Source organism: Scomber scombrus, chromosome 13 (genome assembly GCF_963691925.1).
Source record: "Scomber scombrus chromosome 13, fScoSco1.1, whole genome shotgun sequence".
NCBI classification, from domain to species: Eukaryota; Metazoa; Chordata; class Actinopteri; order Scombriformes; family Scombridae; genus Scomber; species Scomber scombrus.
In genome coordinates, this window is record NC_084982.1 from 9,513,258 (window position 1) to 9,536,012 (window position 22,755).

At 42.6% G+C, this 22,755-nt stretch overlaps 1 protein-coding gene across 12 annotated transcripts in view; it reads right to left on the minus strand.

Moving 5' to 3' along the window:
- mycbp2 (MYC binding protein 2) overlaps positions 1–22,755 on the minus strand; it is a 60,065-nt gene that overhangs the window by 7,680 nt on the left and 29,630 nt on the right. For 7 of the 12 annotated variants that reach the window (XM_062432347.1, XM_062432344.1, XM_062432343.1 and 4 more), the window contains 32 exons: positions 22,455–22,646; positions 21,093–21,299; positions 20,846–20,983; positions 20,506–20,684; positions 20,279–20,421; positions 20,068–20,168; positions 19,753–19,971; positions 19,415–19,637; positions 18,876–18,994; positions 18,583–18,670; positions 18,381–18,430; positions 18,099–18,271; positions 17,019–17,163; positions 16,696–16,902; positions 16,399–16,454; positions 16,207–16,322; positions 15,132–15,229; positions 14,034–14,150; positions 12,361–12,501; positions 9,878–10,102; positions 8,715–8,847; positions 8,489–8,614; positions 6,201–6,383; positions 2,973–4,610; positions 2,659–2,828; positions 2,292–2,539; positions 2,016–2,183; positions 1,275–1,432; positions 967–1,166; positions 555–704; positions 299–459; positions 33–189 (listed from right to left, as the gene is read on the minus strand). In XM_062432347.1, coding sequence (XP_062288331.1) covers positions 33–189; positions 299–459; positions 555–704; positions 967–1,166; positions 1,275–1,432; positions 2,016–2,183; positions 2,292–2,539; positions 2,659–2,828; positions 2,973–4,610; positions 6,201–6,383; positions 8,489–8,614; positions 8,715–8,847; positions 9,878–10,102; positions 12,361–12,501; positions 14,034–14,150; positions 15,132–15,229; positions 16,207–16,322; positions 16,399–16,454; positions 16,696–16,902; positions 17,019–17,163; positions 18,099–18,271; positions 18,381–18,430; positions 18,583–18,670; positions 18,876–18,994; positions 19,415–19,637; positions 19,753–19,971; positions 20,068–20,168; positions 20,279–20,421; positions 20,506–20,684; positions 20,846–20,983; positions 21,093–21,299; positions 22,455–22,646 — 6,429 coding nt within the window. The remainder of the gene's footprint in view (positions 1–32; positions 190–298; positions 460–554; positions 705–966; positions 1,167–1,274; positions 1,433–2,015; positions 2,184–2,291; positions 2,540–2,658; positions 2,829–2,972; positions 4,611–6,200; positions 6,384–8,488; positions 8,615–8,714; positions 8,848–9,877; positions 10,103–12,360; positions 12,502–14,033; positions 14,151–15,131; positions 15,230–16,206; positions 16,323–16,398; positions 16,455–16,695; positions 16,903–17,018; positions 17,164–18,098; positions 18,272–18,380; positions 18,431–18,582; positions 18,671–18,875; positions 18,995–19,414; positions 19,638–19,752; positions 19,972–20,067; positions 20,169–20,278; positions 20,422–20,505; positions 20,685–20,845; positions 20,984–21,092; positions 21,300–22,454; positions 22,647–22,755) is intronic. The other 5 variants (XM_062432350.1, XM_062432351.1, XM_062432348.1 and 2 more) reach the window with 3 other exon arrangements.

A 22,755-nucleotide genomic window follows, 5' to 3' on the forward strand; every position in this document is an offset into this window, starting at 1 on the left:
AATCCCTGTTTAGAAAGTGGTTATATTCTTGCCTGGCTCATTGCTTCGTAGCCTGACTGTACACTGATGTTGAAGCTCTCCTCACTGTCTCCATCATCTGACTTGGACAAAATGTTGTTGATGTGATGGAAAACGTTGCTCTGGTGCAGGAACTGGTGGTCGGACTGCTTGAATTTGAGACTCCAGCACCTAAAACGAACGAGTCGCAAATATTAACATTACCCTTATGAAGTTAAGAACAGGCAAATATACAAGGAGTCATTCATCATCCAAAATGCATAACAAAAACAAGCTTTACCTAAGTGCCATTTGCTGAAGTGAGCTTCCACTAGGAAGTGACATCATGAGGTCGGAGATGGTTTGAAGAAGACGGTGAAAAGTGTGGGGGAGAGGGTGAGCTGCCTCTCCGGCTATAACAATGTCTGACAGAGGATGTTCACAGACACCAAGATCTCTTTCCTGCAGGGTGTGAAGAGGATCATGATAAGAAAATGCAATAACCAAGCCCGAGTAACTTCACACTTCATGTTGTTTGACTTTCAGGCACTCATCACCTGTTCTACGATTTCTTTGTTCCCTTTGTTTTCCTCGTCTTCCTCATCCTCAGGTTCAAACGGTGATGGGGTGAGAGATGCTACAAAATGCCAAAGGATGTCATGCAGGGAGGTGGTCTGGATCACATTGCACAGAAGCCAGTTGAATGCCTGATGGGACACCAAGAACAAATCATACAAATTAGTTTGTTTTTATAGTGCATTTGGAGAGCATTACTCACATATTACCAATCCATCCAGCCCAATTATAATATATTAGCTAAGTATACAAATCTAATTGATTAATTCACATTATACAGTCAACTAATTGCCTCTAACCCTGACTCACTGCTTTATGATCATCAATACTTAAAGCAAAAATAAAAAATAAAATCTTAGATTGAGAAAAATAATGCAGCTTAGATAGCTATACCTCCATGGCAAAAACCCTGCAGGCAGACTTCCTCAATGCATGCCTCATGGCCACCTCCAGGCCCTCCAGGTCATGGTGCTGGATAACAAACGCCAGGACAGGCCACTGGAAGTTCCTCTCCCCCTTACTGAGGGAGCCGTGGGCCGAGATCAACCTGGAAAGCTCGGGAGATGGGTGGCGCAGCAGTGAAGATCCCACCTCTGTAAGAGAGACGGAGCAGGTCGTCGTTACAGATGATGCTTTAACTCATACATCCTTGACTTGTATCACTTGTGAACTCTTAATTCTCAGTGATTAAGTATAAATACCTGCATCACCACTATGGACCCTGCGCCTGGGCACAGCCTTGATCCTTGCTGGAGAGGGCGAGTGCTGCTTGTCATACTCAGAGGCGACGACTGAGTAAGACCTCTGAAACACAGTGCGCTTAGCTGTGTCGCTGTCTGTGATTGGGCTGGTCTCAAGACTATAAGAAAGCAAATGAAGACATATACAGTCAACCTCCAATAACAATATCATTGACATAATCAAAATGAATTTAAATAGTGCATTATGTATGTTTTCTGACGAAAATGTGTATCTGCTCACAAAACTATGGCCTGTCTGTGTGTTCATTTTCAGTAGCTACTGAGAATGGGAGGAAAGGATGGATGAAAGGATAGATGTGGACAGATTTTGGCAGTGATTTTGATAAACTTTTATTGTTAAGCATTAAAGATGACACAGTCACCCACTTGGAAAGTTTTCTTTGCTTTACAAAAAAGGATTATTAAGTCCAGACAGAGAGTGGAGCAGCCACGCCCTTTTGTACTGTAGAGAATGAGGGTGGTGATGATTATAAGCCTGGTCAAAACAACGTTATTATGTGTGTTTAAATTAAATGACTTGTATGTGGGGTACAGAGAAGACAGAGAGAACTTCCTGTACACTTAAGTAGCAAAAACGTAATGATAGATTTGCTCATACCAGTGCTCAGACTTAAATATTATATATAGTATGTGTGTCTCAGTTTTAAATGAAGAGAAGGTAATTCAATGATTATGTGTTACCTGGGAGGCATTGATTTCATGTTGCTCTCTGGTTCCTCAAACACATTGGGGCAGGCGTCAGGGGTGACTGAAATGTAGGGAGCAGGAACAGATGTGGACCGCAAATACCTCATCTCGTCTTGGAAGAGATTGTCATCTTGGTAGGCCCCAAAGTTCTCTGTGTGTTGCCTGAGAAATAACAGTGTGAGAGTGAGACTCATTATACAAACATATGTTATTGTAGGGTTTTCTTACCTATAAAAGGCAACGCATAATTAACTGAGTTGTTTAAGCTACCTTGCCAGTGTCTGAAGGTAGAGACAGTTCATTTTATTGGGGATTTCATCGGACACGCCCTCCTTGAGGCTGGGAAGCAGATGTGAATGCATGGGCCGGGGAGGGTGGTGGCATAGCATGCTGGGCTCGGCAGCGCTGCTAAGAGACAGCAGGAACAAAGCGTTGGCCCGGATCACCTGGTGGGCCTCCATAGTGGGCAGTGCTCTTGGGGTCTTCACCTGCAAAGGTTTTTTCCTTGACTGCTTCACCTGGCAAGAAATATGCAGATAGGTATTGGTTCAACTAGACTAAGAAATCAGTATCTTGTAAAAAGCTGATAGTATCTCAGTAATAGAGGGTTAGTTGTTACAGCCTTGCAGCAGGCTACCTTTTCCCTGGCGGCAGTCTGCTTCTCTCTCAGGTATTTTTCCCGACAGCGATCACACACCAGGTACCAGGTGCTGCCTCCTATGCCTCCGTCTCCACAGTTCCCAGCCCAGCCACCACAGAAGTGGCCAATACTGTTGTACCCTTGGCCTCCAGCATAGCGGCCACAGCCTGCCACAGAAATTTAGTTTCATTAAGGGATGCTCACGACAGAGACCATATTTTACATAGATGTAAGTCACTTTAATCAAAGTAATGTGAAACTACTGCAACTAAAACTAAAAAAAATAAAACCAGAGCTTCCTGTGTTCTTACCTGGGTGAGCCTGTCTCATATGGTAGGTGACAGGATAAGGATGAGATTCCCCACACAGTTCACAGATAGTGTCTTTCTCCGGTCCGCCCATGGCAAGTTGCGCCATCTCTCCAAACAGATTGCCTCTTGGGCGCACATCCGCCTTCTCCCTTTTCTTCTTCTCCTTCTTTGCCTTTTTACTGTCTTTCTCATGCTCCTTCTTTTTTAAGATGGCACTGGACCCTGGGCTGGGGAAGATCATGTTCTGAGTGGCTGCCTTGATAGTGGCGAGAGAAATGTCCTCCCAGAATGCCACCAGATGCTGTAACGTCAACGGTAAGATTGACTTTGCTCTTATGGAGGGATGAGAGGCCATCTCATAGGAAGAGGCCTCTCCTTTCCCATCCTCACACTTTTCTGGCAGTGGAGGTTCTTTCAGCATGGACAGTACCTTATTTTTGTTGATGCTGCCCATTTTGGAGATATCCGGGCCATGAGGCGAGATATTAAACATGTTCAGTGCAGAGGAAATCTCTAGGGAGTGGCGGTTCTTTAACTTGTTCTCCTTCTCCTCAGCACCTTGCCCTCCGAGGGAGTTGCGTATGGGTGCGTGCTCTTTGGTTAAGTCTGGGTTGAACTTGAGGAAGGAGGAGCAGGCCATGGCATCGTGGACTATACCTTCATGCCACAGGAATGCTGCGAAGACCGCTCTTGCGCATTCAGCCACAGAGGGTGACATTGCCTGTTTGGCAGGCTCTGTGAGCCTTGGTGTACTCTCACCTTTAAACAGAGGCCCAGATTTGTCCTTCTTTGGGCGTGTGTGTCGACTGGAGGTTTTGCGGCTGACCTTAGGTGAAGAGCGGCTTTCTTGTTCCTCTTTGACAGGGGCTTTGCCAATGCTAAAGTGCACCTTACATGAGCCGTCTTCAGAATTATTACCCTCCGCATTCTCATCGTTGCCTTCCTCGTTGGTCAGGAGAGCACTGGAGGTACACACCTCCACCACTTCACTGTGGAGGTTCTCCTGGGTTACGTGTGGAGAAGGAACACGGTTCTCTGCATTGCTGGTCACTCCTTTATTTGGATCTTTTGGAGACAGTTTTGGTTTGGGGGAGGTAGACCTGCCCCTCAGTGGCTCTGTAAGTGGGACCTTCTTCTTTCTTAGTGTGTCTGGGTCCAGAGTGTATGAATCTGATTTGGATCTCTCTCTGGGAGGTTCCAGCCGGGCTTTGGAGGATGGGCTAACTTTAGATGGGAGATTCTTGTCATGGTTGCTTGAGGTGGAGTGCTGGGACGAGGTGCTGGAGGGACTAGACCGGCCTGAAGAGGATGTACCTTTTTGTTTGGGAGAGGAGGAGCGTGAGCCAGGGTTAGGTGACTCAGCCCGATGTCCTGAGGTTCTACCATCTGCTTTTAGGGCTTGAAGAGTGTTGTGATTGGGCGAGTGAGAGCGGCTATGAGAGTCGGACCTCAGTTTGGCTGTATCTGACCGCAGAATGAGGGCTTCACTGGCTGAGAGTCCACCCTCACCCGTCTTGATTCTGCTCTGTTCCGATGAGCGGCTACCTCGACCCTCCTGTTTGGGGGAGCGGTTCTCCTGGCGGTGTTTGGAGGATGGGGACATGGGCCGTGCACCAGACATCAGGTTCCCTCGTTCACCTAAACATTAGTTCAAACGGTTACACTATGAAAGAGGACTATATCAGCGATAACTCTAGTTATAACACCTGAGTGGAAAACAAAGATGTAATGTAAAAAAAGATAGAGTAAAATGAAATGAAGGGCAGAAAGACAGACAACTTAAGTCCCAAAGGTGAAAGATGTTATACTTTGTTACGCAAATGACAACTGTGAGTGAAATTGTCTTTACTAGGTGTATTTTTTTGGTGGTGGTGGTGATGGTGGTGGAAGGGGAGGAGTCCTACAAAGTTTTAAATTCAACTTAATTTCAAAACTCATGAGTTTATTCTCTTGATTGTACTATTGTATTTGGCACTAACGCTACATGCCTAAAATGTTCTTGACCAAAATAAAAACAAACCAAACTTTACTTCACCAGAGAAAAGAGTGTGTTTCTTGAGTTCCTACCCACCCTCTGTTTAGTCTGAGGGAGGCATGCATGCTGTGATTACCCACCCTTTTGCCTTAGAGCGAGAGATGAGAGAGCAGTACCATGCCCAGCCACGGACACACTGCTTTTGTGCACACGCTCGCGAGAAGCAAGGCTGCGTGTTGAACCATCTACAGCGGAAAACAGTGGCAGGTAAACAAACAAGGCATGGAATGCAAGGAGGCCGCCACAGAGAGAAAGAAAGCACAAAGAGGCAATGGGGTCAAGTCAAGAAGGTGAAACAAGAAAAAGGGCAAGAGGACAGCACATTTAAGTGACGGGAAGATCAACATATACAGGTAGAGAAAATGAAAGACTAGAAGACACACACTTACAGAAGAAGAAAAGATAATAGATCATCAGGTGGAAAAAAAAGAACTGACAACGAGTAGAGAGAAAGTAGCACGACAAAAGAAGAGAGTGACAGGAAAAAAGAGAGCTATACAATTTTAAAATTATTTTGGATCAAAGATCATCTTATTTTAACTGTGGTGTTTTTTATTATCGTGTGAAAACACAAACTATGAATATCTGGGCCATGTAATATCATTAGATAAAGACCGGTGTGAAATCTTGCTGTTTTAGGAGGTTATTGTAGATAACCAAAAACTATTGGGCGTACTGTTGTGTACATTTGCAGTGAAGCCCTGGTTGGGCCAGGGATTGAAACAGGGTGTTAATCAAGGATGAAAAATGCAGATGTGAAGTTAAAGTAGCAATGAAGGTTATGAGGAAAAGTAAAACAAGAGAGCAAGCAGAAAAATAACCAGCTCAGCCTATTATTCCAGCGCATAGCAAAAATATCCATTTCAACAAGCCTTTGAATCTAGTATGAAGGTTCAAATCTTGTTTTTAAAAAAACAAGGAAACACGTTTAAACGAATAAAACAATTTTGCTTGTTTTTAAAGCCAGTGTCACCTCTTATTTTGAAAAACAAGACTTTAACGTTCAATAATAGACATGTCGGCTTGTTAAGGATATTTCTGTACCATAGAACGTAACTGAACGTTATGTGTCACACATCACTCCTGCCCTCCCCAGAAGATGAATAAAATAAAATGACTCAAACCAAAGCTTGGAGGAAAATGATCAACACGTCTGTGCAAGCAAGCGCTGCCAGAAAGCTGGACACACTTACTCAGAAGCTGTGGTTGTGGCTGAGACAGTTGGGAGGGGGATTGTCCAAACACAAATGGGCTGTGGACAAGGGAGGAGGAGGAGGAGGGAGGTTGGGCGGCTTGCTCAAATACGGAGGAGGAGGGAGCTGCTGAGAGGAAGGGCCCAGACTGAATGGAATTCAGTATGGCACTCAGCCGGTCACCTGCAAACATGGAGACAGAGGAGGGGGAAAAACTACAGCTTACACTATGGTTTGAGGATTTCAAAGGGGGGATGAGGGTAACTCAGTGTTCATTTTCAAGGCAACATCTGTGCGAAATGGGAGGATCATCGATGTAAATGATGAGCAACTGGGTCAGGAATCATCTGGTTCTTTGATGTAAAAGTCTTAAGGCAGAGTGGTTGAGAGAATACAGCTCTGAGTCACGCCTCTGACTGGTTTCTTCTCTTCTTCAAGAAACAAAGTTGAAATTAAAGCTGATGGCGGTAACATAGATGTGTAGTGTTGCGATAATCCAGGACACTTGCGTGTTTCCATGCTGGAGACCGCTAAGAAAAAAACTTTCGAATATGACTTCAAAAAAATAAAAATACTTCCAGAACCAGCAGCTCCTCCCATTTTGCAACTCTATTTATTAACACTATTAAATAGATAATTTGAGGAAGGGGCAGAGGGGGAGGGGGGGCGGGGGTGTCTTTCTACTCTTTCGTTTAAAGTGTCACTCTTTGAAAGAAGTCTGCATGACCTCATCAGAACTTCCAAAGACAAGTATCCTCATATACTGTATATTGAGCCGACACTGCATCAGGTATAATTCAAAGTCTCCCTTCTTTCTGTTGAAACCATGTTTAATGGTCCAACATCCACCATTTCATCAGGTGGTTTGGGGAAATTGGGGGGGCTGCCTTGGTGGTGCAGAGATAGGAAAATGAGCCACAATGGTTGATTCAGAAAAAAGGAACCACAAGTATCTGCAGTACAGACGCCACGCAGCCCATGAAAATATAACCAAGGACCATTTGCTCGTCATCCATGCGTTTGTTGATTCAGAATTGTCAACCAACTGGCTAAACTGTCCTTTGCACAAGCACATCATTCTTCTTTTGTGGTTGTTTTGGCATTTCCAGAAAAGCAAGATAGATGCTATCAGAACTGCATAACAGAGTCACATTCAGTGTATGTGGATAGGAATACATAACACCATGAAATCAGATCTGATTTTTATCCAGATATGAGACACTTGTGACAAGTGTAAATAGGACTTTTTATTTCCACTATGAGACATGAAACTATTAGCAAGAAAGATGAACTATTATAAAACCAGCGTTCTCTCATGGAAAAAGTGTCTCTACAGCCTCCTTTTTAAAGCAAAGTGAGGAAGAAGTGATCCATCTGAACGATAATTGAAACAGTGTCAGCCCTATATTCAGAAAGAAAGGCTACAGCCAAATCTGGCTGGTTTAGCAGAACTAACAAGTTCATCCTGGTGATGTCTTCAGCTGCTTCCGCTACTTTTAAAGAAAACGGTCATTATGTAAGGGATTAAATGTTTTCCAAGAGGCTAAAATTAAGGCAACAAATGGTAAAGGGTGAAATCACAGTGTGTTCACAATGTGTTCAGGGCCAGTTATCATCGTTGAGGTAATCCACTGCAGTATCATTCACGTGGATTGGAGCTGCCTGAATAGTGCCCAGCTAAACAGAGCCCATAGCAGTCCAACTGAACAGAAGCACACTCACTGGCCCATGCACACAGACAGACATATGCCTGAATCTGCAGAGATGTTAGGCATGACGTAACAACAGTAGGCACGATAAAAACATGCATAAATAAAAAGAGATGATAGATCAGTGACTTTAAAGGAATAGATTGATCCATACTGGATCATGTGTATCTTGTTGAAGTGATTGTACATAAACTGTGTTTTGTTTTGCATGAACGGAGGAAACTGGACTGTTGACACACAAGATTGTGACAAACTCTTACCACATGGATCCATTTATATAATGAAAATAAGTTAATGTATGAAAGTATTTGTGAGAAATTTCTCTGCCAAAAGCACGACAAAGAAGTCAGGTAGTACAAGTTACACTGAAGCAGAGAATAATTAAGAAAAGTGGGCAGAGGGAAGTTAGAGGTTTGATATACTTTATATCAGTTAAGGAAAAACATCACTCAAAACCTTTGACTGAAGCCTGCGCTGAAAAATGTAGAATGCCAATGTGTCAAATGATGAGGATGTTAGAAAGGAAATTGATATGGAGATTAACAACAACTTCTTGAAAATGTACCAATTTGACCTCACCTTTGTTGTTGGAGATGCCATAGTCAAAGCCCTGTGCTCCATTTGCAGTTGCAGCTCTGTTGAAAGCCTGCACAGAGAAAGGGCTGGGTGGTGGGGTCTGGGCCCCATGCTCAAGCAAGGCTTGCTCTACAAGAACAAATCACATCAAGTTATTTTTTACAATGAGTGGTTCAAAAATCCCCCCAGTTGACTTAAAATCTTGCTTATGAGCAGTGCGGTGGCTTACCTTCATCATGGCGAAGGTACTGGTTTCCCCCGCGGTCTCTGGCCAACGACCAGGCCTCTCCCTCATCACTCTCACAAAACTCCACTACACTGTTCTTATCCAGCTGTACCCAGGTTCCCTCTGAGTTGACCACCTGATGCACAAACAACACTCTTTATCCACACTCACAAACACACTGAACACTTGTCACAAACGCTCTGTCCAGCCCTCATCTATCAAAGACCAGTCACAGCCATTTACCCCATTAACCCCAGCCCATTCATCTCATTACTGCACGGACAAAACCATGACACAAATTCTATTACAGTAGATCACTAACATGCAAACATTCAATTCAGCTGATTGAAACATACAAAATTCACAGCAGTAGATCACATTAATTAGATTTTGTGTATCAGCAGACACGGCGGGACAAAACTGGTGTAGCTAAAATAGAATAAAGACTTACTCTAAAAAGGGGTAGCTTATTGAAAGATAAATGCATGAAGTTGTTTTTTTCTCAACTCCCTGAAATTTTGTCATTTTGGAAAAAACAGACACAGATGGAAATATTAGTATGAGCAGGCTGCACCTCCCAGATCTAGACAGGGCATTCCAGTACAGGCTCAAAGAGGAAACTATTGAACAGCATGACACACCACAGCAGCCAATGACAGGCAATATCCAAAAAGAGGGTTCACCAGGCCAAAGACAATTTTAAAAGTTCAAAGTACCAAGTCATTGACAGGATTGTTAAAAGTGCAAGAAAGAGTCAAGGCACAGAACGGCTTCAGCAATTTGTGATCAGACTTCCTCTGACATGTCTTGAGGCAGCTGAATATGACACCCTGAAACTGCAATGGATTTACAGACAAAACTGAAATTAGTAAGTAAAGAAGCACACAGCCACAGTAAGACCTCAGCAAGTGGAAAGAGAACAGAGCACACACCCACACCCAGAAGCACCTGATGTATTCCCCTTTAAAAAGAGAGATTACATTCTTTACATTCACAATCATTTCAGTATAAATTAAAACAGGGAATACTAATCTGCCTGCTGGAAAATTACTGTGAGGCCAGAATCTACAAACAGCAGCTACAGTACATTAACGTGATCTAAGCAAACCGATTTATTCAACTCTATCCACAAAAAACACATTTCATTATTTGGGGTGAGTGCGTACCTCGCCTATGGCCTTGACCATGTTGCCAAGTACTAACATTCCAATGGGGATACCCCTAAGGTTTGGGCAGCTTCTGATGTTGTGACCAGAGGGGCCGGTCTTCACTACCTTATAAAGCCCCGGGCCGCCGCCCTGCCCTGCCCTGTTCTGCACCCGATTGGGGGCCTCGTGGGAAGGGCAGCTGCTCACCTCCTTCACGTTGTCCTCAGATTGGCCCCTGACCTCCTGCAAGAGGTAAGAGCATGGATTAGATTGAGAGTAACATGTCAAAACACTGCAAAACTATGACAGAGCAGGACTAGCTTCTGTTACTAAAAAGTATTTTTATTTTTGGAGGAAAGAAAATTCTATTTACAGTGTTGTAAAAGAGCGTGTATGCTCAGCAAACCTAGATTGTAAAAGTATGAACATTAGGTCTTTAAAAAAGCAACCTAATTTATTTATTTTCTCAGTCTTTAAAAACCTTAAGCCACTCAGAGGTTGAGTCTCTGTCTGATGAGTTGCCTTTGTTTATATCGCATCTTCATCATCATAATATTATAAAAAAATGGTCACCTGTATTTTAAAATGCATGTATTGTACTTTAAAATGCTTTTATATAAAAGTTTCAATATACTTTAAGATCAAAATACTTGCAGTCAGTACATAAGAATTCAAGTTTCCATCCAACATTGTAGCGGTGAAAATAAATGGCCGACAGACTCGGATTCAGCAGTTTCAGTTATTTTAAGTCTAAAGGGAGGCATGCTATGACACACAAGGATACAGGACTATACATGACAAGCCTTTCAGACAAGACCTCATGCAACAGTCTGGAAGTTAGTGTCTTCAACCCCATGCAACACACAAGCTTGAACAGTAATTACTTAAAAATCCCAATCGTGAGCACTGCAGGAGTTTATTACAGCAGTGACCTCTGAATTATCAGTGCCGTCAAGACGTCAAAATTACAAAACACAGACAACCATGCAACTGTGTTCGACCTCTTGTGCCTGATTGTAACACTGTGGAAAGACTACAAAGTCACAAGGGGTTCAAGAGGACAAGTAGAGTAACAAATAGATGATAAGCTATGGGGCAGTCAAGCTATTTATCCCTCCTTCATACAACTCACCTGTGGCGGGAATATAGTTAAGGGGGTCCACGACAAAAAGCCGATATCCCTGACTCCTTGGCTAGCGTTAAAGACATTCTGAGCAACAGATCGTGAGACAGTCAAGAAACAGTAGACGACTCGAGATAGAGAGAAAGAGAGAACAGAATGGGGGGAGGCGCTGATGTATTTTTTTGGAAGAGGAAAAAAGAATTTCGGGCTTGACTCGTATAGAATTTCCACCATCGGAGGTTATTTGAGAAAATGAAGAAGAGACGACGAATCTGAATCTGGTGTCAGACCGGCCATTTGGTGAAATTGTAGAACACTGATAGAAGGGGGCCGCCTGTCAAATGTTTGAGCACTTTTCATTAAGTGTCGGATCAAATGCGTTGAAAAATATCAAACCCACTGCAGGGGCACAAAAAGGATTGAGAGTTCACTCCAAACACCTTACGTTTGTGATTTCCTAATCACCAAATGACCTCAGAAGAAGAAAGGAAATGCATAGAAGAAACTTCCAAAAAAATTCCCCACTTGGATGATGTAGTGTGTCATGCTGTTCAGACAGAGACCTTACATGGAAGCCTCCTAGCACCTAAAGCATTCCAATGCAAAGGTGGAATTGGATAGCAGTAGAGGTACAATTTCCCACTGAAAGTTCTTGCGTGGTCCAGTGATTGCTTCATGACAGAAAACCACCCGGATGTTAACATCTGTTCTTTCAGATACTTCCAGTTGTACTGCAATATCACAGCAAATGCTTCAAATTACACCCGTCACATTTTCTATTATGATACATTGTTGCATATTACGGCGGTTTTTGTGGCATGGAGCAAAATGTGAAAGAAACCCTTGTTATCACATGCTGTAGAGTGCCAGGTGTTTATGAATTGTGAGTTAGAGGCAATGAGGAAAAGTGCAGACTAACTGAAATTGCTCCTTTACTACCTTACTTCTCATCTATCAATTCCTTCGTTGGGGTCCACTTCAATGCACGACACATATACTACCTAAGCATATGAGCATTTACAAGTGTTGCTTCCATTTAAACATAGGATGGTCACATTATGGTCACCTTTAAATATGTGTTAATGCATGCACGCTCCCAGCCGCTGTTCTCTTGCACAGTGCGTTAGTAAAAGTTTCATACTCAGTGTTGCTGATATTTCATGCAAGAGAACACCCTATAAGTTGTACTCTGATGAAGTTCTCAGTTTACCATGCTTCGAGGACATTTGGGGAGTAGTTGCCAAACACTTGATAGTCCTTGAAAACCGTTATCGTTAAACAACAAAGATGATCTGTGAGCTCATCCTCAAATGAACTGCGCAGGAGCCTCTGTCATTATTTAAACAGAGTCGGACTGCTCAGCAGGCCTTCTACTTACGTCGGCTGGGACCAGTAGGCTCCGGCCCAGATGCTGGTTAAAAGAGAGGCACCAGGCTTCAGTGTACCCATTCATGCTGGGAACGTACTTCTTTACTGTTTCATCATTGAGCCTGAGCCATACACCATCATCATTGTGGATCTACAGGAAAACAAGCAACAGAGCAGAGCACAGCCATGCCATCCTGTTACTATGGAAACAGGAGGGGCAACATCCTCTCTCACACACACGCACGCGCGCACACACACACGACCAACACCTCTGAGGCTGCAGGAAAAGTCTCCAATAAAATAAGAGGACAGTAACCTTTTCAGACAAGGACTTCGTAACAGCGGCATCTCAATCTTTCTGTTACAGCGATGGCTTTTTGGATTCAGACATGGGTGTCTTTTATATTCATGTTACTGTCATGTTACTTACATTCAGACAGAAAGACTATACAAACATGACAGGACAAACATGTCCTTTGGTACCTGTTGTGCGAGAGGGAGCTGCATCACCGCGGGGAGCAGCACTGAGTTAAAAGGTTATGATGCGTTATATAAGAAGATATGATGGAGTGTTGTCTGTTCTTTCACAGGCTGCATCAGCAGTTTTGCAGCTGAAGCCTTAATTAATCAACAAAGGTTGACAAGATGGTGATTCTGGTTTGCTCACAGCGGTACGCAAAGAATTTTCCTGGATATGAATTTATTCTTCTATGCACTTTGACTGGATGAAAATTTAAAAATATAAAAGGTGTGACAGTGGTTTGGTTATTGTTAGGGATGTTTAATGGGGTTTTTTTTTTTTTTGGGGGGGGGGGGGGGGGGGTTAAATCTTTAATGTCAAGGCAAAGGGGAAGATAATCTTTTTATAGATTGATCTGACACGAGAAAACTCTTCAAAACTGCTTATAATTAGCTTATTCACATTTTGTGTTTTAGGAATACTGTTAGTCAAGTCACCCGATATTATTTACTGTGTGCATAAGATATGATAATTGAACAAGAGTGCTCTTCAAAAAGAGAACAAAACTTGCAGTACATTTCTTGTGCCGTTTCTTCTTTGCTTGTTTAACCTCGTGCTGCTGTAGCCTAATTTTATGACATTAAATCCAACCTGGTAAGATTGTTGTCGTCATTTTTACGTAAAGGTGACTCGGGCAGTTCAGATTGAAGTAAATATTAACATAACGGGAGCATGCCTGAAAGAGGCTTAAGTTGAAGTTACGTCAGAGTACCAGTAATACACAGAAAATGTTATCAGAGGGAGTGGAGATGTTGTGCAAGACTGGTAAATATGTGTCGCATTATAAAGCTCACAGACTTGAGAGGAAATCCTTTAGTCAGTGCTTTACATACTACAATTTTCTTCTTTGCGTCACATTATTTGGCTTTTTGGTGCAGGAGTTCACGCCTTTCATGTAGCCTCAGAGTGCCTCGGAAGAGTATGAAGCAACATAAAATAAGAGGAACAAATTTATAAGCTTTGAAAGAAAGTAGTAATCATTATTGAGAGAGGTAATTACACACAATACAGAGAAGCCAAAGGACTCAAAATTATAACTGTTCTAGACAAAACACATCCTTGTTGATTTAAAGAAGAAGAAACACAGAAATAGAGTAAAAGTGGATAGTGCTCCAGCTAGTCTAGTCTACAACTTATATTCTCCCAGGGCTTAAGTCAATTACCTCGTCAATGAAAGTGATGGTGCCATTGACATGCACTATGCCTATTTGTTCACTCTGCAGGGAGGGGTGACTACGCACACGCAGGCCTGCGCTGTCCTTGGACACAAATTTGCGGACCTGAGAGAAGCAGAGGGGAGATGGAGACCGTGAGCCGCAGGAGCAAAGAACAGAAAGAAATAAAGACAATAAGTGAAGCAGGAGGAGCGAGAAGAGGAAGCAGAAAGTTGACGGTGGGAGGTTGCATGCATTAACCCACTCAGAACCTTCCTCCATGTACACGCATCCACAAAGCAAAAGATGAGGAAACTTTAGGTGCTCTATTTTGAGTAAGTCGGATGAAGTTTGCTTCAATGCTGCTTTCTTCATCTATTTTTCATGGCAAACCATGGTATACACTGTCAGAGGGGATATACACAGTGCTAATGCGTATATTGTTGCTTGTTTCCCCATTATAGATCAAAATCAAAATTGTAACAATTTTCATAAACAATGATGACTCCAACTTGTCAAATATTAGTTTTATGTATTCTTTGTAATTAAAGTACAGAGCTTTCGTAACTTTTTATTTAATAAGTCTATAACCTGAGTATTGTGAACTTTACCACTGTAGTGGCAGAAAGACTCCAGGACAAACGCGTATGTCTCTTAGTAATATTCTTCGCCTCATCATGTTATGAGAAACATATCAGCAAACATGTGCTTATTTGCACATTCAACCAAGCAAAGCAACATCAGACTGGAGTCCTCCCTATTGCCACCTAATGAGCAGACAGATATCCATGGTGTTCTGTTGACCAGTATTTGCTTCATCAGACCAGCAAAGCAAAACAATGAGTTGAAAACAGGTTAACGCTGGCCAGAAGTGCAGTAGCCATCAATTCTCAGTTTGAAAGACAATTCTAACAATCCTTTCAAATTACCCGGAGTCTTGGCTTGTAGCTGTATTTAGAAATTGTAAGCAAGTGTACAAGGCAGGACACATTGTGTTTGGTCTGTTGAGTTGTATTTGACCGGTGATTGCCTTCATGCATGTGTTTTATAGGTGTGTTAATGTGCTCGTTGATGCAAAATGTTTGATAATCAGAAGAAAAATCTCACCTTGCTGGGCTGAGGTTCAGCTTTTGGTTTGACCATCTGAGTGCCAGGTGGTATCATGCCTTTAGGAGGGTCTTTGACTTCTACCTCCAAGCCAGCATCTAAAAAGAAACACAATTTAAAAGATGGAAATACTAATTTATCAAACAGAGAGTTTGCATGTAATGTCGCTTGCAACAGTCAGTCTAACCTGTATGGCAAACATGCAAAATACAGCATTCTCTCATAGTTAAAAAAAATAAACATGAAAAGCACTGACTCAAAAGGGCTGCTGTGCAACCACTTGTGCAAAGACATTGAGAAAGAGTCACTTTCTAACACGTTAATGAAGGAACTAATCAAAAGTACACAGGTTTCTGAATGAAAAGTGTAATAAAAATTACAGTACTCTATCCACAGGCAACCAGATTATCCTTTGAAGTCCATATTACTGACTAAGCTAAAAAAAATTGTGCTTTATGCATGTTTTCCACTGGCAGCAACAATAAAACATCCACCCCACATCCTTTAGAGTAAAACCATCATCTCAAATGTTAACTGACTAACAAAAGCACAACTTAGCATTTAGCACAAACTACATCATTACACGTTAAAATACCTTTAAGTATATGTGCATTGACAATTAGTTAATTCATTAATCAATTAATCAATTAAGAGGGTTTTCAGTCTCAAAATGTCGCCATTGTACAGTGTGCAACTTACTTTCAGGGTTCACCATGTTGTTTTCACTAACTTACACTAAACCAATGTTAAAAGCTCGGACATGCTGAAGGCCACAGGTTAGTAACTTCCGTGGAGTAAAGCTACATGTAGGATATTCAGATCCTGTATGTCAGGAAACTCAAACTATGGCCACATTTCAGCGTCCACAGAGCACTGACTATACAGACTGTGGCACAAAATATACATACAGCTCTTCCCATGTGTAACAAATAAAGCAAGTTTGTTGTTGTTGTTGATGGTATCACGGAAGAAAGTATATCAATGCATATCTTCCTTTCACTGTCTGGGAAAAAGCTTTAGAGGACTGAAGCACTGTTCTCACAGACATATATTACATTACATTGACATAGGCTACCTATTTCAATTCCATCAATGGTGACATGGATCGTGTAGAGACCCACTGCTCCTGGAGTCCAGTTGGCACTGTAGGTTCCATCAGTGTTGGCACGAATCAGCATGTTCTCACTGGGTCTGAGCGGGATATAAACAATAATTAGACTAGATTTCTAAATGGAAAATGTGCTGGGTTCTGCATTATCTCACTTACCTCTTTGGGGTAGGGGAAGCAAAGCGCAGCTCTTCAAAAGAGTAGTTTTCATATGCCTGAAAATCCCAAAGCAGAAGTATTAAGGTAAAATTGTGATCTATCTAACTTTTCAGGCCTGTTGAAATATTTTTCCATATAAATAATTTTGACAGATTTCATTATTATCATAATGTTTAGTATGTGAACAACAGATTTGATAATGGCCAAACAGCTACACCCTGTGGTAAATCTTCAGCTTGCTAAGTGTAAACAAGATTTTTTTGTTAGTGGGTTACAAGTCAGTTTCATGAGGCTGACCTTCATCATGGTAATAGCAATGTAGCGAGCTTCTTTCACAATCATGGGCTCGTATGTGGCCTCCAGCTTGGGCATAGGCAGACCTCCAAAGGTTAGGTCGGGACCGGAGGACGAAGGGGAGGAGCTACCAGGTAGCCGCTGCAGCTTCTTAACATTCTCCGCCTGCAACGACTTCTTCTGGGAAACAGGCACAGCCTTTACCTCCACCTGGCAATTAAACAGATAAGGGACATGAGTCAGAGAACTTTAAAGAACTATGACAGTACAGTTTGTCATTTCAGTTTTATTTTAAATATTTATGTCTCAAATGCAGTTATCCCAACCTTCATGTTAGGAACATGCACCACATCTCCATACTGGTCTTTGGTCTGGACAACAACGGTAGCTGGCCACCCACAGCGAATGTCATCTTTGTTCAGGATCAGCGATGTCTTCTGGGGGTCTGCATAAGAGTCTGGCTGCAGCCACCTTTGGGAAAGAAAGAACAAAGGAGGATTACATGATATGACTTAATGACTTATTTGTAATGATGAATGGGCATTACCAATCAAAACGTAAGGTAACCTATCGTGTTAACACTGTTCTCTGAGTGAGATGTTGCACTTTGGGGAATGTCTCTCTGTATCATTCCTCATAAACCTCTACATCATTATTCCAGTACTAATGCTCGCACCAAGGCAGAGCAACACTTCACCCCTATCCACACGATGGTACTCATTATTCAAGATAAGCCCTCCCCTTCCTCGCTTTACACAGAGAAGATGTTCTAGTAAGACACCTCATGTTATCAGAAAACAGGGGTTATGGGATTAGTAACCTCAAGTTCTCTCTCAAGCATTAATTTCTCACTATGGGGATTTGCAGTCTACTGTATTGACAGATAAGCTTATCCCAACAACTGACTTCCTACCTGCGAGGTCTGATATTAATGACTACCAACTACTCTCTGCCCTCATGAGTAACTTCCCAGTCCCTGAATCTCGCATCCGTGGTTAAAACATTCCTGGATGTAACACTCCCTGAGAAAAGAATTTGCACCCTGACACGGCGGTGAAAATGACATGCTCCACTCAACCTCAGTGATGCCACTCATCACTGTGCTGTGTGCCTAGTGGAATCACTACCTGTGAAGATGTTATTAATCTCAGTATTTGCAGACACTGTCTAAATGAGATGTATTTCCCAACCTGGAATAGATAATGCAGCTTGGGTGTGTAACACTTCTACACTGAATGTAACGCGACGCACATAACACACACACACACACTGATATGATGATATGCAATTTACCACTACCGTATATTTCAGAATTGGTAATGAACAGTTTTCATTCTTGTCAGGTAAGAAGAAGTGACAAGAGACAGTGAGAGGTGCACAGGCTGGCTCCCTGCACCAAATCTTACCTTGCCAGACGTCCTCCACTTGAGCTCTGCACACATGTGATGAAGTCTTCAAGGAAAGAATGCTCATTGGTTTGAAGGTGCAGAGGCAGATTCCCCTCCAGGGCCTCTAGGATGGTGGGGGAGTGAGACAAGGCCAGACCCTTCCCCAGGATCCCCGAGTGGGATTTACACACCTAGGTGAGGGTAAAAGAAATAGGAATTAAGGAGGGAAGACTACAAGTAATAAAAATCCTTTTCATTTTGCTTCTTAAACAATACTTCTGAATTTAGTAGATGACACACCTGAAGAGAGGCTTCCTCAAGAATCTCAAGATCCTCCTCCAATTCATTGCCTAAAATTAAAAGATTAGATTAAGGGACAAATGTTTTACTCAAGGTGTGAAACAAGATGAATTTGCTTGCATCAATAACACAATACAATGCAACGTAAGTACAGGTTATAACTACTGCCTCACAAAATACCCTCATCCACAATTTTCCATACCTATAGGGAGAGCAAGGTCTTTCTTCATCAGAGCTGCAGCACACACACTGCCCAGGTAGGCCAACTCTTTCTCTAGTTGGATGGTACCCTGAAACGTGAAAAATGCTTTAATCAGAAAGTTCACTCAACATTTTCTCCAGCTGAGCACACATTTCTCATTATACAGATATCATACAGAATGCAGCTTACTCGAGAGATCTAATTATGATTCTCTAACACAAACAAACTATTATCCAGAGTGACAGAAGGCCAACCTGCTACACAACTCACAGAAAAATATACAATGACTGTACCTCATCATGGCCAGGGTTGAATTCATATCCCACAGCCACACACTTAAAGCCGTAAAAGCAAGCTTTCTCATCTTTCACATAATCCGAAGCTGTTTCCAATGAAAACAGAACTTCATTTCCTGAAAGTAGAGAGGACAGAAACACACATCAGTGGATGAAGGGATAGATGGGTGAAAAGAGTTCTGTAAATAATCTTTGATGGGTTTAGAATGGTATTACTACTTATTTATGCTACATAAAACAAAACAGTAACATTGCTTTTGCTGATTTTCTTGCTTGGCATAGATTAGTCTTTGTGGGGTTTTGTGGTCACCATAGTGCAGGCAGTTTGAGAGTTTCTTGCCCTCATTTCCCCGTTTCAGGTATGTACAATGTTATCCCTAGTGCTGATGCCTTACCGGCTGAATTTCTGGTACAATAAACTGGGCAGAACACAATAGCAAAGACCTTAAGTGCATTTACATGCTCGGTGAAGATAACTTTGCCATGATGTCGAAGCTACATGTCCAATAAAGGCTGTACTGCTCTGCCTTTCTTACCTGGGAGCACAAGGACAGTGGTTGGCCAGCCTGTGGAGCCAGAGAACTTCTTGAGCTCAGTCCAGGTATTGATGGTGTCATGGATCAGAGGTTTGGCCCCAAGGCAGGACAGGTGGAGGGTGCGGCTGGGGATGAGCAGACGTAAGACATCCTCTGGTTGTGCAGTGCCACACTGTGGGTCAAACTCAATGGTGGTCCAACGGACACAATCTGGGAATGATACCTGGGGCAAGGTGATGCATAAAAAGATTAGTTTCAATTTGAATGATGCTCTTGTCTCTTACTTTTTCAGATGTAAGTTACTTCCTTAGGTGTAAGCCTACTAAAAGATTCCTTACCCTGTATTGTGTGACACCAGATTGCTTGTAAGGGTGGTCACTCTCAATTACTGAGTAGTGATTGGAGGTTGTACAAGCCGACAGGCCCTGCTCAGGCTGGTTGCCAGTCGTGCTGTCTGTTGACTGGTTGGGGTTGAAGGTGGGTGGGGCGTATTTTTGGTTGAGGGCAGAGACAGCAGGTAACAGCTCTTGAACCAGCCCAAACACCTCAACAGCAGCCTGGATGGGGTAGGGGAGTCACCACAATGCCACATGAGGGAGAGACAATCTACTAGTCAAAGATGAAAAGTTTCACATACTGGTTGGACCTCTTACCTTAGGAACAGATGCAGCCACAGGGCCAATGTAGGCCAAGATAAGGGGTAGGAGCATGGAGAACAGACTGGAGGAGCTTAATAGTTCGGGGATATCATCCACTGGAGACAATAAAGGACATAGATAAAACTGAAAACAGCCCGAACACACAGGATACAAATTAAGTAGCTCTTGGCAGTTACCAAGTTACAGATATAGGATTTTTGCCTACCATCAACAGCGAATGCCCTGTGAAGCAGGTCCTTTGCAGCTCTGACCACAGCGCTGACTACAGACAGAGCTCGACTACAGTTTTTGTCCTCTTCATTGGCTTTGCTCAGCAGCTGAGACTGGAGATCCCCATCATACTCACTCCTTCAGCCATGAGACAAAACTTCAGTTAGAAAAAACTCCAAATACTTCAGATATCCGATATAGGGAAATTATTTTTGTGATTACCTGTAGTAGAGAATCTGTGGGATCTGTCCTCTGGTCTGGTTGGTCCCATTGCTACTCAAGCTGCAGGTGCTGAATGTGAAGGACACACCATCAGAGCACTGCACTGTGGTCATACCTCCATCCCCATTAGCAGTCCTGCTGCCGTAGTTTCGTAATCGGACAGCATACTTCACCCCTTCCTGCAAAATAATGAATTTGTCAGTGTAACTTTTTTTTATCCGAAACTAAACTTCCATTTTATGAATTTAGACAACAGTTACATCCTCACAGTTGTATCTCAACATCAAACCACATAAATATATTGTGAATGAGAAACTTCTGACTGGTACTGTATATGTACCTTGAGTGGCACAGCCTTGTCCAGGCGAATTTCAGCAATATCACTGGGAGAATCATCTGTGCTGTAGGTACCCTTCACCAGCTCTAGAGACGTCCACCTGTGAGAATGTGCCGAGTCCCCTGGGTGCTCTGTCTGCGCCTAAAGGGTAATGGAACAAAATCGGTACAAATAGTGAAATAGCAAAGCTTGATATCTTCCCAGCAACACCAGAGAACGCTTATAAGCTAAAAACTCGTTAGTCTCTTACATCATCAGCGAGCACCTCTAGTTCATACTCATGGATGCCCCCTCCTCCGTACACGCAGACGCCAACCAGCACAACGCCTGGCTTGTCCACTGTCATACAGATGGCATCAGGAGAGCCATTGCCAGTGTTCCAACTGCGGCCCTGGCTTGTTTTGGTGAAACGGTTAGGAGATGCTTTCACAGAGTGCAGCGAGTTCAGCCCATCAACCTAATGAACAAGGAATGATATAATCATCATTATCAACCCTTTAATAAAACTTCACAGGCCTGATTAACAGATCAAAAGAGGAATAATTAAATCCTACTGCAAATATTATTAAACAATAAGATTGTAATTGAAAACCCGGTTCTCTGTTCTCTGCATAAAGATCATCGTACAATCGCAAAGCAGCATGTCTACCATCATGTGGCATTATTTAAAACAAAGAATTTAAAAAAATCTATTTTAATTATTGTGGTACAAGTAAAGGCTCTTATCTATGTGTGAATACCATCCATGTCTTTCATTAACTGATAAAAAAAAGTGCAGAAAAAAAAGTCTGTCATATAAACATCTAACGTTTGGCATGTGTTAGGTAATCTGTTACAATTTATATCACAATGCCGACTACAGGGAGCCAGACACAGCTGCAGAGGGACCTGTTCAGGTGCCCTGGGAAGGAAGCGATGTTTCCCTAACAACAGACTGGGGGGGAAAAAACTGTGATGAGATGGCTACTGTCAAGTGGCGGTTACTATGGCAATGAGAACTTAACAGTCCTGACTGCGGTACATGGGTATGCGTGTGAACAGAGAGAGTGATGATAATTGAATAAAGAATGTGAGAGAGGGGGAGCAGCAGACACCAGACAGTCCAACCCACTTCATGACTCAGCCTATCATAAATATAATACTGAAAATCCATTGCTCCTTTTTTGTTACCATTTTTTGACAAGCATAAAATTACTGCTTTGTTCCAAGCGAGAGCTGTCAGTATGAAGAGTTAGTTAGAAAACAATTGAGCTTTAAGTAAAATGACACTGAAGATGTGCACTCTGGGGGACAGATCTGTCATCACCACTCACCTCATCTACAACTTACACAGCTTATGGCAATCAGGCAAAGTGCGATTTCATTTTAACATAATTGTGAGCTGAAGCTGTTCCAAATAAAACTGAATGTGGCAGAGAGCGTCCTGATTAGTGGGCAATAATTACACTGACAGAGACACCAGATGTTAAAACAGAAAACACTTAACAGATGACAGTTGCATGAAAAACAAAGAGCACCTCAGGATTCAATGTCTGCTAACGCCAACCTTAGTGTTGGCCCTACTTTTGGGTGTAATGAGCGTTCCCGTGTTCTGGATATATGTAAAGGTTACCTCAGAGCCCAGGGCGGAAGCGGTGAGCTCAGAGACGATGGAGGCAAGCAGACCACAAGTGTTGGAGACCAGGTGTGGAGAGAACAGCTCCACCTCTTTCCTCAAACTCTTCCTCACCGGCAGTACCACAATCACCAACATCTTCTCCAGAACCTCCCGGAAACTGGTCATGCCCATCAGGTTCTCCTCAGTCTATGGTTGTACGAGAAGGAACAATTATGATATTGTTGCTGTTATTGATTGTTTTAAATTTCCACAAGAATACGGTATGGTAATAATCAGTGACGATAACAGAAGTGAC